At 39.1% G+C, this 17,689-nt stretch overlaps 1 protein-coding gene across 3 annotated transcripts; it reads right to left on the minus strand.

Annotated features, from left to right (window-relative positions):
* Positions 1 to 1,994: 1,994 nt before the first annotated feature.
* On the minus strand, positions 1,995 to 16,919 carry LOC6560278 (DNA-binding protein Ikaros). 3 transcript variants are annotated; one of them, XM_032735160.2, is made up of 5 exons: positions 16,087 to 16,304; positions 3,732 to 5,060; positions 3,349 to 3,672; positions 3,150 to 3,284; positions 1,995 to 2,643 (listed from the first exon to the last, which is right to left on the minus strand). In XM_032735160.2, the coding sequence occupies exons 2-5, from the start codon at positions 5,058 to 5,060 to the stop codon at positions 2,185 to 2,187; spliced, it is 2,247 nt and encodes a 748-aa protein (XP_032591051.1). In that variant the 5' UTR covers positions 16,087 to 16,304; the 3' UTR covers positions 1,995 to 2,184. The 3 variants fall into 3 exon arrangements, with proteins under 3 accessions (XP_032591051.1, XP_043070262.1, XP_043070263.1); XM_043214327.1 differs by lacking the exon at positions 16,087 to 16,304 and adding an exon at positions 5,177 to 5,193; XM_043214328.1 differs by lacking the exon at positions 16,087 to 16,304 and adding an exon at positions 16,905 to 16,919 and having other exon boundaries at positions 1,996 to 2,643; positions 3,349 to 3,639.
* Positions 16,920 to 17,689: the final 770 nt, after the last annotated feature.

Below are 17,689 nucleotides of genomic sequence, written 5' to 3' on the forward strand. Positions count from 1 at the left end.
AAAATAAACCAAAAGCAAAAACATCAAAAATATTGTACAAATTATAGTTAGAATTAATGGTAAATATTATTATGTATTGTATAACAAATGTAATTATTATTGTATAAGTAATTATTTATTTTAATCATTTTTGCTACTATTTATCAACTCTACACACTTTTTTGTGAACCTCATGGACGGATGTTTAATCTGAAGTAAAAATTGGCGCACAGCAGCTCAGCCGAGGCTGCATACAACCCCCGAGTGACGTCAGCAAAGTAGAGAGGGAGGGGCAGAGGAGTTGGGGGCGGAGTAGCGGTTAGGGGGTAGGAGGAGGGAAATTTGAGTTGGTTTACCACAATTTTGATTTACACTAAAGTTAACTATACGCTAATCAACAGTTTTCTTTTCTTTTCTTTTTTTTCGTTTTCATTTTTCATTTTTTGTTTTTTGTTTTGTTTTCCCATTTCAGTTTTTGTACAGTGTATACGCAAACGTGCTCGTATCGTATATAGGCATCTAAGGCATAGTTGATTTCATTTTTCTATATATTTTAAATAAAGTACTCGTACTTTTTTTAAATTTCTTTTTTTCTTTTTTCTTTTTTTTTTTTTTTTGATTTTGTTAACCAATTATTTACAACAATTTCGTATCACATTTGCATTTGTTTTTGTTTATACATGATTTATTTGCTTTCGCTTTTGACACAGTGTCGTTTGTTGTATGCAATCTTTTGAGCAGCACTGTGCGATTTTTCTAATAAGTAGAAAACTGACGGCTTTTGAAAAGCGTCGTTTTTCTTGGTGATTCTGCATGTTTTTCTTTTGCGTTTGTTTTTCACTTCTTAATTGTTATTGTAAGTTTTATAAGTTAGTTTAACTAGGAGCTAAGTAAAAGGTACGAGTATAATAATATATAATTCTTAAATTATTTTATCTCTCGCGAAGCGCTGTGTGTGTGTGTGAGTGTGTGTGTGATTGATTGCTAAAACAGTGTATCCTGGCTATAGATAAACGTACTGTATATTGAATATATATCTTGTATATATATAAAGGTAGTTATATATGTTTGTATATATGTATCTGTGGTTATAATTAAACTTGTCTTATTTTTTCTTGCTTTTACTGCTGTCCTATTTTTATAAACTCTGAAAAACATAACAAATTGAAAGACATTAGTTATGGTCATATATATATATTGTAGAGTATATAAACAAAGTGTGCATACTATATACTATATATATCGTACATATATATATACTCCTTTATTATTACAATGGTCGCTTGAAAATTAATTTAAAAAAAAAAACATTTATTTTAAATATTTTTGAAAATTCTTTAAAATTGGTCTATAAAAATCATAACTTTTAATATATTGTCTACAAAAAACATACATTTTTCATTTTTGATTTAGCAAAGTTGGAATTTCTATAATAATTATTATTCTTATTATCATTGCTCACAAATTGGAGAAGCGACCACTCCCTAAACACATATATACGAATATATATAGTATATATGTATGTTTGTCTAGCTGTCTGGATTTATATATATATATATGGTATATATATATATATATTTGAAATGCCTAGTTTAAAACCATGGGACGCCTTTGAGGCGCCTTGTTGCCTAGATGCACTAAAACTGACGTTTTGGCTTACGCATGCCGTAAGAACGTTACGTTTTACGTAGAACGTAAGCAAACCTGCCAGTTAAACTGGCTGGAAAATTGTTAATTATTGCCTTTCTTTCTTTTTTCTTTTTTTTTTGTTGTATACTTATCAAATACACAAGACTACAGACTAAAAAATTGCATAATTAACACTACATAACAGGATTTATATATGTTTTTTTTTTTTGGGGAAAGAGGTTACTTTTGATTTGATTCTAAGATCTCTTTTTAACATATCCTCATCAATAATCATTGTTGTTGTTGTTGTGTGGGATTAGGTAACTACGTAGCTCTCATTGTTGTTGTTGTGTTTTTTGTTTTGTTATTATTGTATATAAACATTAATAATAATTTCTTTTTAAACTAGTTGCGTGTGTGTGTGTCTAATTCATTTGTTAATCATTGATCAGCTCAGATTGAGCTACACTCGATATATATATATAAATATATATATATATATATATAAGGATATATATACATATATGTATTGGTTTATGTGGCCGGCAAGTGTCAGTTGCCGGCAAACTGTGGCTGCTATTGATGGCTTTTGCTGAGTAGATGCGCATTGAACTCGTAGACATTGTTCAGCTGCTCGCCACAGATGTTGCACTTCCACGGATTGCTCTCGCAGTGGCAGCCCTTGTGCAGAAAGTAGAGCGTCTCGTCTGGGAACTCAATGCCACAGAAATGGCAGGTGAGTATCTGTTTGCGATTCAGCAGCAGCTCACTCTCCTGCCCCGTCGACGTTATCGTTCCGTTGCAAATGGGCGTCGAGCTGCTGCCATTTGTTGGCGTCGCTGTCGGCGTGCCACTGGCGCCACCAGCGCCACCTGCCGCAGCACTCGCACTCACCGCACTCCCATTCATCATGCTCTGCGGCAGACTCTGCAGCTCATGCTCCAGCGGCGTGGCGTTCCTCGTGATCCGATTGTTCGCCTTCGCGCAAATGCGTCTCTTTAAATCCTCGCGCAGCAGCGATTTCAGTGGCGAGACCTGTGCAAGGATTACAAAGTTTCGATTTAGTTGGATCTTGTGTATATATAGATATATAAAACGAGTGTTGCCCAATTCAGTTGCACTCAGAAAAAAAATCGCATGAAATTTTAGAAAATCTGCATAAAATTAAAACTAATTTTTATTTTTTAGAAATATTTTCTATTATTGAGAAATGTATTTCTAAAAGTTTGAAATACAAATCTTAATTCTTAAAAAAAAAAATGTTTTTACTCTCTTAATAAGAAAAAAAATTATCAAAAAAGAAAAAGTTAAAAAGTGTTTTTTTTTCATTTTCTTTTTACATATTTTCTATTATTCAGAAATGCACTTCTAAAAAGTAGAAATGTAAACACTCAAAAATTAATTTTACAAATTTTAGAAAAATATAAACTGAAATTAAGAATAGAAAAATCTTTGTTTTTAGAGATAAACTTTCTGAATTTCTAAAATTCAAAGCATTTTTTTTTCTGAAACGAATCGAGAGCAAAACGAATATTTTCAACCTTAATCAGTGAGGTGATTCTGTTGTTGTTGTTGTTGTTATTGTTGGAAGCTGATTCGTTGTCGCTGTTGGGATCACAGCTGGCGCTGCCATTCAGCGACGACTCCTTCTTGTCCACATCCTCCAGCAGCGGCTCCTGAATAAGAGTTGCAAAGTTATTTCAAATAACAGAGATATCAGCAATTTCAGCTGCTGCTCACCTGCTTGATGGGTATGAGGCTAATCGAAGGCGTTATGTGATTCTCATGATGATGATGATGGTGTGGATGATGATGTGTGTGATGATGATGATGCTGTGGATGGCTCTTGCTGCTCAAGCTTGTCGCTGTGGTGCTGGATGTAATGGGCGTGGCTTTGCAATCCATGGGCAAATCCTGCGGAGCGCCCAGCAGCAAAGTGTGCTCCTTGAGCTTCTCCGAATCCAGATCATTGTTGTTGTTGTTGTTTGTGCTGTGATTGTTGTTGTTGTTGTTGTTGCTGTGGTTGTTGCCCTGTAAAGCAGATTCACGCAAAACGCAAATCAGCTGAGCGCTCATAAGCAAAAGGACAGAAAATTGAGGCATGTGGTCAGTGGAACACTTACATTGAACAGCTCCGTATTGACGCTCTCACCAAGCGTTGAGATCTCCACGTGCGGCGTAAGGAAGTGCATCGGTGGCGTTGCATTCTCCAGCGAACGCATCGATTCACCGCTATCACTCTGATGACTCGCCGGAGCAGAAGATTGCTGCTGCTGCTGTTGCTGCTGCTGCTGCGATTGCTGTTGCGTTTGCTGCTGGGATAATTGAGTCAATGCTGGCGACACATAGCTGGCGGCGGCGGCTGCTGCGGCAGCGGATGCCTGCGATTCGAGGGCGAGCAGCAGCGAGGATGTGCCACCCGGCCCGGGATTGTCCAGATCGATGCCGTGACGATTGAAGAAATGGATGCGCAGCGATTTCATGGAGCCGGCACGATAGCTGCACAGCGGACACGTCTTGACCAGATCATGCTGGCCGACATGCTCGTTCTGGAAGTGGGCACGCATCGCAATCTGACGCTGGAAGCCGCGATTGCAGATGGGGCAGTGATAGGGCAGCGTTTTCGTGTGCGTCGTAAAATGCTCGGCCAAATGATCCTTGCGAAAGAAACGCTTCTGGCAGACGCGGCACTCGTATGGCTTGACGCCCGTGTGCCGCATCTTGTGGCGCCGCATATTGGCGCCGTTCGAGAACTTCATGTTGCACACATCGCACTCGAACACTTTGCGTGACGCATTGTTGTTGCTGTTGCCGTTGCTGTTGTTGTTGTTGTTGGTGCCACTGTTGCTGTTGCCAACGCCGCCGCTGTTGTTGCCAGCCGGCGAGGAGCTGGCCGAGGAGCTGGAACCATTGCCAGTGGCATCTTGGGCCTGCTGTTCCTGTTTGCAACTCGCGCCGCCGCCACTGCTGCTGTCCATGTGGCTGACACTCATATTCTCGGGCTCCTCGCTCTTCAGTCGCACCGCGACTGCAACCTGCCCCGCCAGACACTGCACCACATGCAGCAGCAACGTGGCCCGCGAACTCGTCTCAAAGTTGTCGCAACGCTCACAGCGGAATGTCATCGGCGGCGAATGCGGCCCAGTTGTGCTCAGATTCGTTGGCGTCGTCGGCGTCCCAGCCAGCGAACGCGACTCCGGCTGTTCCGATTCCGATGCGGATGCCGAGGCGGATGCTGAGGCGGATACGGCGGCAGCAGCCACGGCGGCCTCCTTCAAACTGCGCAATGCGAGCGCATTGTGATGCAACAGCGCCGCTGTTGTCGGCGTCATATCCACAAGTAGTCCACCACCACCACCGACACCGACACCGCCACTGACACCACCACCAACCCCGTCCTTGAGCGCCAGCTCCATACTGTTAGATGCTGCTGAGCTAATCGCTTCGGCCATCTGCAAGTGATTCAAATTGATTAGCAATTGATTAGTGATTGATTGATTAGTGATTAAAATTTCAAATTAAAGATGAATAAAAAACAAGAGAACGTTTCGTGTTCCCAGCAATATACCTTTTAAATTTTGACACTAACTTTCAAGTTGTTTGCAAAATATGGTCTTATCGATTTACACTAAGAGGTGTATCGGTTTGGGTAGGCGGAATGGGCGTGGCCATCCAATTTTTTTATCGATCTTTGAGGGGAGTTACCAGTAAAATAGGTTCCAAATTTGGTGACTCTAGCTTACAAACTGTGAAGGATATGCGCATTTCAGATTTCATATTTTCAGGGCCGAAGTTCATGGGGGCGACGGGTGTGGGCGTGTTCCAAAAAAATCGCCGATCCTTAGAGAACATTAGCAGCAAGCTACTTTCCAAGTTTGGTCACTCTATCTACAAAATTGTGGGAGATATGCGGATTTATCGATTTACACTTTCCGAATATCGGCATTGGCGATTATGGGCGCAGGTGTGGGCGTGGCCATTCAAATTTGTTATCGATTTTCAAAGGCACCAGTAATAAAAATACCAAATTTGACGGCTCTAACTCAAAAACTGCGGAAGATATAGTCATTTACAATTTTTAGGGACGGGGGACGGCGGAGGTGGGCGTGGCGTATGCCAATCTTTGAAGGACATGACCAACAACCTACCTACCAAATTGATTAGTGACTGTAGTCTTAAAATTGTGGGAGATTTGTGGCTTTATCGATTTGTGAATATCGATTTTATCGATTTCCTAGCGCCCCCTAGTGGACGTAGCACTCCAATTTGTATACTATGTCTGACAGACAGACAGAATTGTACAAAACCAATATACAGCGACACCTTCGGTATCAAAGTATAATGCATATTCAGTGGATGATGAAAAGTGCACAACAGCTGCTGGTTGTCGTTTGCAATTCACAACCCGTTTAAGCAGCGCAGGCATAGAAACTCGTTGAGTGTTTGAAACGGAAGGTTGTTTAAATCATATAAGATACAACCAGAATACAGGTGGTGGTCGCTAAGCCGAAGCTAGGATTGCACAATAAGACAGCAAATTAAAAAGCAGTCTTCAAGCCTGTATGCGATTCAATTTTTGGCCGGCATTATTCATCGCGGAATTAGACAGATTTTCCAGAATAAGGTTGATCGACGAGACTCAACTGCCCCATATCATTCACAGCAATGCAACCATCCAATGAACAGTTAAAGATTCCTAATGAGTACATGAGCAGATTACCAGAGTTCAGAGACTGTTATATAAAAGGGGACTCTATGAGCACCCAATACAGCTTGGCCCTGCAGTTGGTAGACAACAGCGCTGCTAATAGAAGAAGGCTACGTTGACCCGATAAGCTTTATACGGCAAGACATATTTAATATTAGGTTATATTCATTTAACCTCAATACGCCTCAAAATAATTCCAATTTTTAATATTTTGTCTATATTATTTCTTGATTAATATAAAAAATCTCAGCTCAGCTAGCATCAAAAAGTTGCACGTTTGTTGTAGCAATAACTTTTCGTGTAATAAAATATACATATTATTTATTCAATTTGTTGTATATATCCATTATATATTCATATATATATCGTACATACACGCATATTTCAAATCAGGGTTGATCCCATTTGCAATTTGAGAGAACGAAAAGGCTTTGCGTAAATTGAAAGTATATAATAAATAGAAGAAATATGAATAAAGTCCAAGATATAATAAATGTATGTAAAAAATCATGCATAGCTGATGAGTTTGGTTTGGATATATTGTTAAAAGTAAAACAGTTTTTATACAAGAACTCATCTTTCGACCAATTGTTCCTATGAAAGCAATAAATTAAACAAATTTCGATCTCGCTGATTTTTTGTGCAAATGTAAAAAACCCAATAACAAATATATTGAATAAATTTGATTGAGTTATCTCGTTAAACAAAAAATGTTTCATATAATAAATTTTGTCATTAAACCGATTGTTCCTATGGCAGCTATATGATATAGTCATGCAACACAGCCAGATTCTACATAAACTGAGACACTAGAAAAAGACAGGCAGATGGACTGACCTGACTTGCGATACTGATCAAGAATATATATACCTTATGGATCTAATTCGGCCTGCATCAATTGCAAATTTCTAATACTCAAAAATGTATAAAAATTAGTCAATAATTTAAAGAAAAGTACTTCCACATTAAAGAAAAGTACTTTTAAAAAACATATCTCTCCCAATTGAAACACAACTTTAATTTTGAGATTAACTTTAAGACTAGCTGCCAAATCTGTCAGATGTTTAAGGCATTATTTGAGTGGTGCAATTTCCAAAATGGCATCAAAGTTGCAAGTAATAAACTGAAATCGGGGTCAGCGTCTGGAGAGTAACCAAACAGCGGCCATTTGCAATATTTGGTGACTCGAACTAAACGGCAAATTGGCCAAGAACGACAAGAGCCAAAAAATGCACACACACACATATATATATATAGATATATATGTGTATATATACGAATATACAGTTGGGCTGTAACCATTTTTGGGCGGCTGTCGTTGCCGCTTTGCAGCCGACTGTTGGCGGCTGTCTCTATCAAAATACCAAAGTTATTGAGGCCAATTACTTGTCTTGCAGGTGGGCAAATCGACAACAACAAATGCAAGCAGCTACACACATAGATACGCACACATACACACACACACACACAGAAACACACAGATAGAAGTCAGTCAAAAATATTAAACACAAAGCAGAAAACTGATGCTCAATGTTAAGATGGGTTTTCAATAGGTCAAAGTTAGGATAGTTAATGGCTCAGACTAAAGCCAAAACTAAATGAATCAAAGTGCTGTGAAACGAAGTCGAGTCGACACACGTTTTGGGCCAAGTTAGTTAGTTGGTTCGCTTGTTGCTCGCTGCAGCTAATTTGTGATGCGACCTTGAAATAGTTGTGGCTCTGAATTGTGCATTAGCATTAGTCAGAGATCACAAAAGCCAATAGCCATGGACGATCATCATCAGCTAGTGATGCCCCTTCCCCCATTTTGACACACACACACTCACACACACATGTATCCACATTCATCACTTGTAATACACACATATGTGTATCCACATTCAACTCTGGGGCAGGTCATGCAAATTGAGGGCGAGTGGCATTTCATCATTCTGGTTAGGTTATTTTTTTTTTTCTTTTTTTGCTGTAGGCCTATTTTCAAGTACAAACAGACATATTTATGTAAATATCATTTTAAATACACTTTTGCGCCCTCAAAAAAAAATGTAAAAATGAAAAGATACATAACAGGTTTCATCTATGCCCTTGCAACGGGCTGTATTTGCATTTTATAAAGAAATGTGTTACACTAATGAACTTTGAGATTAAAGACACATATTAATAGAGTTTTATTGTTATGCAGATGACAATAAATCGGAAGACTGAACTGTAAGTGTGTATAATTGAGCAGAAAAAAATACAACAGAAAAAAGGATTTTATATATGTTTATATATATTTTTGAGATTTATGTTGTTGTCTTAAAGTGTGATTTTTTGTTTTCGTTTTCTTTTTATGTGTCCATTTAAAAAACAAATATATTATTTTTAAATCCATGCACAAGAAATGGATAATATCATCAGGCCAAATCAAAGTTGTTACAAATATTTTTAGAGATACCGAATCTGTTTCTTTCTTAGTTGTCTTAATAACAAGCTGATTTTATGTAAAACTTATATACAGAAACTGTATGATTTAAATAGTTTATTATATAAAAATGATGTCTCTATTTTTACTCTGATTAAAGTGCCATAAAAACCAATTTAATTAAACTAAATCAATAAAAATTCGATCATCATCTGAAACGGATTAACTTTTTCAAAACTTTCTTTAAAACCAAAAGAAACATTTCAATCTTTTACTTTCCTTGTTACCAAGCTACAACGTTTAACAATATTTGGTCTAATTGGGTTTCCCCTGATTCTTCCCAATCCTTGCAACAAATATTGAACCATTTTGCATTGGAGTTATGTACATAAATTAGTAAGTTCATTATATCAATAATCATTTACATTTAATTATGTATATATTTATTTTTCAGGGTTTTTTTCAGGCAACCTTTGCTGTTGGATCAGTTTACATTTGAATACCCCCAGATTTATTAAATGCTTTATTGTATTTATTCATTTTAAATTTATATATTAAATACCGTCTTTTAGTTTTACATAATTTAATTTTTTACTTTTACTTTAATTTTAATTTAATTTAAAAGGTATATTTTTGAAAGCATTTTCTTAATTTGTGAACTGTTTTTAGTCCACATAAATAACAGCAAACAATCAATAAATGCTGGAGTAAAACCTATATTCTTGCCCCACAAAATTTGTAAGCTTCCTATTTGCATTATACAAATCCAATCAGCATTAATATAGAATATATAAATAAAGGTATTCCAATAGGAACTAGGGTATTTTAACTTCGTCAATGCACCTAACAAGAGTTTTCCTTCTTGTTTTCTTGGCTTTGAGTGGAGTCAAAGCAGGCGCTTAGCCACATTAACACACACTCACACACACACACACACACATACGCACACACACATTTAAAGAGAGATATATACAAAGCTGATGTTGCCTTTTGAGTATGGGTAATTATTATGAGGTGCTTTGGGGTTTTTGGTGCTTTTGAGTTATTTTTTTGGTTTTTGTTTTTGGCATTATAAATGCGAGCGTAGTGTGGTAGTTTGATAGTTTTGCTAGTTAGCTGCCCAATGGAGTCATTGGGTCAAGTTTTAAATCAGCAACTGGGTCACACACACACACCACACACACACCACATCTACGGTGTCGCCGTCAGCGTCGCTGGCAGCGCTGCTTGCTGACTGACTGACTGACTGCCTGGCTGTCCCCTTTGGGTGTCCCGCATTTTCACTCACTGCTCCCAATTTAGCAGAAAATAAGAAAAACTACACAAAATATTGAAACTCAAACCGAGGTGAAATAACCAGAGTGCCCTAGTAGCATGTGCTCGACTAAAGGATATCCTGTATGCATTTTTGAACTTCTACTGGGTATAAACTGCGATCAAATTGCTTGCTGAATAACTTTTGATTTTACGTTTTTGGGAGGTAAGCATAGCCAAGCAGGTAAATCATTTATTAGGTTTTTTTTCTTATTTCTGGGAAGGGCATCCAATAACTTTAATAATCTTCGAGATAGTCGCAAAGGAAGTAAGTCATATTTTGGACACACTAAAAATGCTATCGAAAAAAAATAAAGGAAATCTTTGATCGATGAACACATCTCGATGCATCTGCTTAATTTACGTAATCTAAGATCTAAGAATCCCACTTAATCAATTAACTTAATCTAAGCTCATCCTCATCATTCCCACTCAACCCATTTTTAATGAGTACAGGGTACAGGGTATATAATGTAAGGAGCTCCTTTGCTTTAGTTTATAGTTGCCCGCTGCCAAAATGAGAGCGCACACACACACACTCACACACACATGCACGAAACGCACGGAAAGCAGCGGCAGAGACATAATTGGAACAATTTAAGGGCCCTTAATGACGTCGACTGCGACGCTGGCTTGTAGGCCAAATATATCTTTTTGCATGGCATTTTAAAGCTCAAACTCAAATTCAAATACAAATTCAAATTCGAATTGGAAGCCGAATTCGAATGCCTGTGGATAAATCACTGCATTGAGGCATCTTTTGTGTGTTCATCAGCATAAATGCTGCTGCCTAATCATATGCAAAACTCAGGCAAAAGCAGCTGGCGCACCAAAACACCAAACACATAACAGATTTGACCTTAACAGCATTTTATCTACCGGTTTTCTAGTGGCATCAAGATGAGGTTAAGTCTCTCTCCCTCTCTTTTTCTCTTTCTGTCTCTCTCTCTCTCCCTTTTTCCACGCTTATGGCCCCATTCATGGGCTAAGAAATGAGTCAGTCGGTCGATCGGCTATTGCCTTGCTTTTATTTCATTTTATTTGTTGTTGTTTTTACCTCTGCTGCTGCTTTTGCTTTTTGGCTTTTTGCTTTTGGCTTTCATCGCTCTGAACCGAACCATTCCCAAAGTGTTCCCCCCCAAATAAGTCGCGACTTGGTTTCTGATTGGACTATGAGTGACATGTGCTTTGGCGACGCCAACAAGAATCAGAACAAGAACAAGAACGAGAACAACAAACACACACAGACACACACAATCGAGACGACAGAGAAACAAACCACTTTCCACGCCTGACACACTTAAATGCTACGTGCTCTTTTGCTACTTTTGCTGCTGCTGCTGCTGCTGCTGTCGCTGCTTTTATTACAGCGACGCTGGCAGCGACGCTACTCCCATAATAGAAAGTGGAACAGGAATTTCCCTCCCATCAATGCCAATGCGGCGGCAGTAGCAGCACCAACAACAACAACAACAACTGCCGCTGACGATGATTTCATTTTGGCTTGCAGCAGCAGCGAACAGCGCCCGTCGCGCTCATTGCGAAACACTTGCCACGGCCAACAAGCAAATGGCAACAACAACGTCAAACGAGAAAAGCAGGCAAAAGCAGAAGAAGAAAAAAAAGGCGTAAAAGAAATAGTTCAGTTGGGGGCAGCGTCAAACATTGCTCAGCTGAGCGCCAAGAGCAAAAGAGAGTGCAAGCCAGAGAGAGCGAGAGCAAGAGCTTGCACGTGGTGAGAGTAAAAGAGGTGAGAGAGAGCAAGAGAGAGAGAGCAAGCAATCCAATTCGAATTCGGGAAGCAAGTGGAACATGCGGCATGCATTTATTGTTTATGCTCGGCGCGCATTGTTTTTTATTTAGTTGCTGCTGCTGCTGCTGATTTTGCTGCTGCTAAAATGTAAATGCAACGAACAAATGCCATATGGCAGTTGACACACAAAAAACAGAACAGTACAGAAACAGTACACAACTTTCTTATTGGTTCTTTTAATTGCTGTACAAATTGCATTGCATTGCATTCGATATGTGACCATTAAAAAATAAAACGGTGTGAATCAGTTTCTAATTATTAATGGCCTGTCTCCCGACCCGTTCCGTTCCGTTTCGTTTCGATTCGTTTCGTATCGCACTCTCTTCGCTCTCTTTGGTAAGTGGCACTGGCTGGCGTATAATTTTTGTTGTTTTTTTCTGCTGACCTAATTATACGCTCATTTTGATTCACTTGATTTTCTCTGCACACACACACACACATACGCATGCACACACATACACACACATGCAAGTTTCGTCACTGCGACGACAAGTGGAGCAGTAGCAGCAGCAGCAGCAGCATTTTGCGGCGGCGGCCCATTGGGGCAGGCAGCGACCGCAATATGTATTTTTTTGTGGTTACTGGGACGTATGTACATTATTGGGCTTCCCAATAAGATTGTGGTATTTATTTGTTGTACTCACACGCTAATTCGCACTCTATTTATGTTTTGTATCACTTTTCGCTCTTGCGTTTATGTTGCCAACGGCAAATTGCATTTGTTTATGCGTTGAGTTTCGTTTAGTTGAGTTTCGTTGAGTTTTTCTTTTGTGGGTGCTGATCGAAACACCTGCGCAACGAACGCTGCCCACGAATTTCACTACGCGCGAATTCTTCTTTGGATCAGTCGTCGACGACGCGTCGCTTGGATTCCGCTCCCGATTCCGAATTTCGATCCCGTCGCCGAGATGCCGATGCCTATGCCAATTCCGATTCCGATTCCGCTTATTGGCGCTGTCGTCGACGACGCGCACGAACGAACTGAAACCCAAGCAAACTGCAATAGCTGGTGGAAGTACAAAATGTGTGTGTTCGCTTATATATGTATGTGTGTGTGTGTGTCGCTGTGTGTGAGTGTGTATGACAGCCAGCCAGCTAGCGAGCGTCTCTGGCTGACTGTCTGTCTGACTGGCAGTCTCAGTTTCTGTTTTGTTTTGGGACGGAAATGACAGTGGCGTAGTCGCCGCTCCATTTTTGGCCGCCAGGGGGTGCCGATTAGAAGTTAGTAAATTAAACTTACAGCAAATTGCAAAGTAATTTATTATTTAAGAGTGTTATTCAACACTTTTAATGTCTTTCTAATTTTTTCTTTGTGTAATTTATTTTTTATGCAAGTTTCATATAACGCAAAAATACACGTTTAACTTAATCAATTAATGCCTAAACATTAATTAATATCAAAAACAAATTTTTGAAATATCTTACTTTGATTATTTATATTTATATTATATTTACTAATTATATTTATTTGATTGTACTTTTGTTTTTTAAAACAAGGACAAACACTTTAAATCATGACACAATTTATCCACAACGATCCCTCCAAGAAGCGACGCCACTGTGCAAAGATTTGCCAATCGTTGGCGCGCTCGAGCTCTCAGCCGCAGCAGCAGCAGCAGCAAAAACAACAGCAAAAACAACAGCAACAACAACAAAACGCAGTCGACTGGCGCAAGCAGCAGAATTTGAAATTAGGTCAACAGGTTTAGTTGGTAGTGGGCCTGAAGAGCGCTCTGCGACTGCGGCCTATTCGCATGATAGTAACTAGAGTGTGTTGTTTTTGGTTATTGTTGCTGTTGTTGCTTTATTTTTGTAATTTGGCTGCTGAGTTTACCTACGGTGCGACCTCGGACTGTCGCTACCATCATCCGGGCATCACACGCAGAGCAGAGCAGCTCAGCGCATCTAACGCCAACACCAACGTCAACGTCAACAGCGACGTCAACGTCAACGACAACGCCAACGCAATATGCGTTCGTTTATTGCACCACCACAGAGCAGTTGCAGTTGCAGTTGCAGTTCTCTGCTGTTGCGGGTGTCATAGATGCACAATTTGAGCTTTTTGCACACACACACACACACACTCACACACTCGGGCTGTATGTGTGTGAATTGAGCACACGGCATGGTTAGAAACGAACTGAAGGAGGAACTGAAGTGTGGGAAGAGGAAGAAGGAAGCGGGCAGCGAGGGAAGCGAGGGAAGCGTGCGCCAAGTTGCGCCCGTTTTTATACACAATATCCTACACATTTTCAGTGCAATGGGTATGCGTAATTTGTGGAAATGTTTGGAACAAAATCAGAGGGTATTTCAGATCGGTGATAATAATTGTATATTTTGCTGAATCGACGTCATTTCTGCACATTGAAATAAGGTTTAATTTAATTTTCTTTTTACCAAAATCCATAAATTTAGACTTTTAATCTCACTTTTTGTGCACTACTTTCGATAATTATCATAGTGTGTAAGCTTTGGCTTTATTTGCCTTTATTCCAAATGCTAAACTCCTTCCCATTGTATGTAAATTAATAAACAAAGGAATTTTTAATTCTTAAACTTTTTTATATTATATATATATACATATATATATATTTTTTTAAATTTTTAAACTCTCTCTCTCTCTCTCTCTCTCTATAAGTAAATTAATAAACAAAGGAATATACATGTATATATATATAATATAAAAAGGTTTAAAAATTAAAAATTCCGTTGTTTATTAATTTACTTACAGAGAGAGAGAGAGAGAGAGAAAGATATAAATAAGTGCAAATATGCCTTGGTGCAATTTCAAGTCGATTACAGGGTATTTTCTCGTATGGCACACTCAACTAGAGCACTGTTAGTTGTTATTACATGCGATAGATCTTTTGCAAGCTCTCGCACACGTTGACTGTGTGTGTGTGATGTGTGTGTGTATATGTGTGTGCGAGTGTATGTGTACATTTGGGGGAAATTGTGTGCGTCAGTTTGTGCAAAATGTTGGGAGCGAATTCATGTGCATGTGCATGTATATATATGTGTGTGTGTGTGTGTGTGTCACAAATGTACTGAAATGTAAACCCATATGCAGCTAATAAGACAACCAAACACACACACAAACATACACGCATGTAAATGTGTCCAACTTGAATTTGTTTTCATTTCATTTCGTTGCGTTTGGTTTTTGTTTTTGTTTTTTTCCGTTTTGTTGTCCATGAGACTCACAGCATGAATTGCTATATATATCTACACCCACACCCACATCCGGGTCAAACACACAACACACACACACACACACATACACATACACACAGATGCGAATAGGTAAAAAGACAGACAGACAGACAGAAACGAATAGACGCAGTCGTAATGAGTGAGCCGCAGCGGGCAAGCCAAGCAAGCAGCACCTGCAAGCAGCGCAGCAGCCGCACCATGAGCAGATAGATAATCCCAGTAGAAATTGAAACTGGCTGCGGCAAGTTTAGAAACTGGTATAGAAATACACATACATTCAAACACACACACATACATACATACAAAGCATACATACATGTGTATAAAGAGGCAATCGACCTTGTAGGAGTATTTTGTCTTGGAGCGCGGCGCACGCCCGTTAACTGGGCCAACGCGATTGCACTGAAATCAGGTGGGCGTGACGTAGGTAAATGTTGGCCAATGCATAAATGTGTATGTGTGAAGTATATGTGTATGTGTGGGAACATTTTGGAAAGCAAGAAGCAGAAGCACATACAGAGGCAGAGGCAGAAGCTGTCGGTACCCTTGGCTGCCCCATAATCCACATTTAAAGTGATCCAATCACACACACACACACACACACAAATATTGCCTTTCGAAATATATATTCATACATACATAGATATATATTTAAGCATCTAAAATAGCCACATTGGATTTTTCGTAAGAACAACAACAACATTAACAATGGGCCTTGTGTTTGTTTGTTGCTGAATTTACCTTCAGCGCAGCTGGAATATTTCGCAACAATCTCCGAAAGGCGTTTGTATTTGGCAATTTTCAGATTTTGAAATACCACAAGGTGCATTCTAACAAGAAAATACACACACACACAGACACTGCAGCGCGCTCTCAGCACTCACACACACATAGACACACACACACACACTCACAGTGCAATTCTTGGCTTGCTTGTTTCTCAATGGAAGTGTTTGGTGGTGTTTTAGCTTTTAGGGGAACCGGGGAACCGGGCGCAAGGTGCAGCACCAATAACAACAAACTAACCTCCTCCAGTGTGCTTAGCCGAAAAAAATTAGATCCGCGCGCGCGTCTGTTTTTTTTTTTGGTAAGTAGTGTTGCGTAGCACTTGATTGTTGGTTTTTTCTGGAGCACAAAATCAGAACACAAAATGCAATTGAACGAAAAGAGCAAGCGCAGCCGAGCAATTGTTAAAACAGCTTAAATAATAAACAACAAGAATGTACAAAAAAGTAACGGACGCACACGCGCTGCCCACATCTGTATGGGCCAAAAGACGAAACAACACTGCCGCCGCCGCAACGGTTGCTCTATTGTTCGAGTCAGCTTCTTGCTGCTTTGCTGCTTGCCTCTCAGTGTTGCAGTTTAGAGCCAGTCCCGCTTCAACTGCGCGCACTCGCTCAGTAAACAAGTCGAAGCGATTTCGACGATTCCTCAAGGCCTACAGATTTAGGCCAAAACAAAACAAAAAAAAACAAAAAATAAAAAGAAATAATATACTACAACACCAATACTGTGTGGCTGTTTGGAGTCGTGTCGTTCGGCAACGGCCAACGAGTTTGCCAGTAACAATTGGGCCCCCGTCTGCTCTTTTATTTTCTTGCACAAAATGCAATCGTTCTAATTGCGCAACTTTAGTTCGCAATTGCGATGCAATCATGCGAAAATATTCAGTTTAAACTTACCGCCTCGCTGCCAAAGTAAATGGAAGCATTTATCGTTATCGAATGAACAGCCGTTTCGGCACACTTGTAATTAACTGCAAAATAAGTCTAATCTAAACACATCTCACATTCCATTAGCGTTAGTCTTTAAATCATACATGATTATAAATTAGTTCTTACCATCTCGAAATTGTATATTTTCATTCATCGGATTTAGTTGTTATAAAATCATTAAAATTTGAAGTAAAGTATCTATAAAAAATGTCCTGTATTGAACTCCCTTTATATAAGTTGTAAATTCGACAGTTCCAGGCCGCCTGTGCCATAAACAAATGCTCCTAGCTTGCCGCTTTGTTATCGAATTGCATTCGATTTATTAAAGCACCTTATATTTGTGTCATACAAGTAAAGCTATCAACTTGCTAACGAGTACAAACTAAAGGCTACTTTACAGTGCTTACTTAATTAATTTCAATTAAAAAAATTAATTATGATCTTATGTTTGAAAATACATTCTTAATCGTTACCGTCCTTTATTTAAACGACTGTATTCGATATTTATTTTACCTGCTCGCTTAACAACACTGTAATAATATAAGTGCGTTCTCGCATTTGCAGGTACTGAGGTTGGCTCCGCATTGAAAATTTGTTTACACGTGAAAAAAACGCGATAAATTTACGAACTTAGTGTCAAAGTATAGTCAAAGCGTGCTTGCACGTCTGTGCCGTGTTTTCCCATTAATAATTGACAGTTTTTTAGCATAAATCTCAAATTGAAAATTTACAATTAGTGCGCTGTCTGGAGCCGCAGTCAATATAATTGTACTCCATTGGTTTACATAAGAGTGAGAGGGTCAGCTAGTGTGATATTTGCAGAAATGGCGTCGATGTGGTGCACATGGCCAAGCATCAAGACAATGACTCCATTTACACATGCAAATATCTAACAATGACGCCCACATTCT

The sequence above is a fragment of the Drosophila grimshawi genome, unplaced genomic scaffold (genome assembly GCF_018153295.1).
Source record: "Drosophila grimshawi isolate 15287-2541.00 unplaced genomic scaffold, ASM1815329v1 contig_1369, whole genome shotgun sequence".
Lineage (NCBI taxonomy): Eukaryota > Metazoa > Arthropoda > Insecta > Diptera > Drosophilidae > Drosophila > Drosophila grimshawi.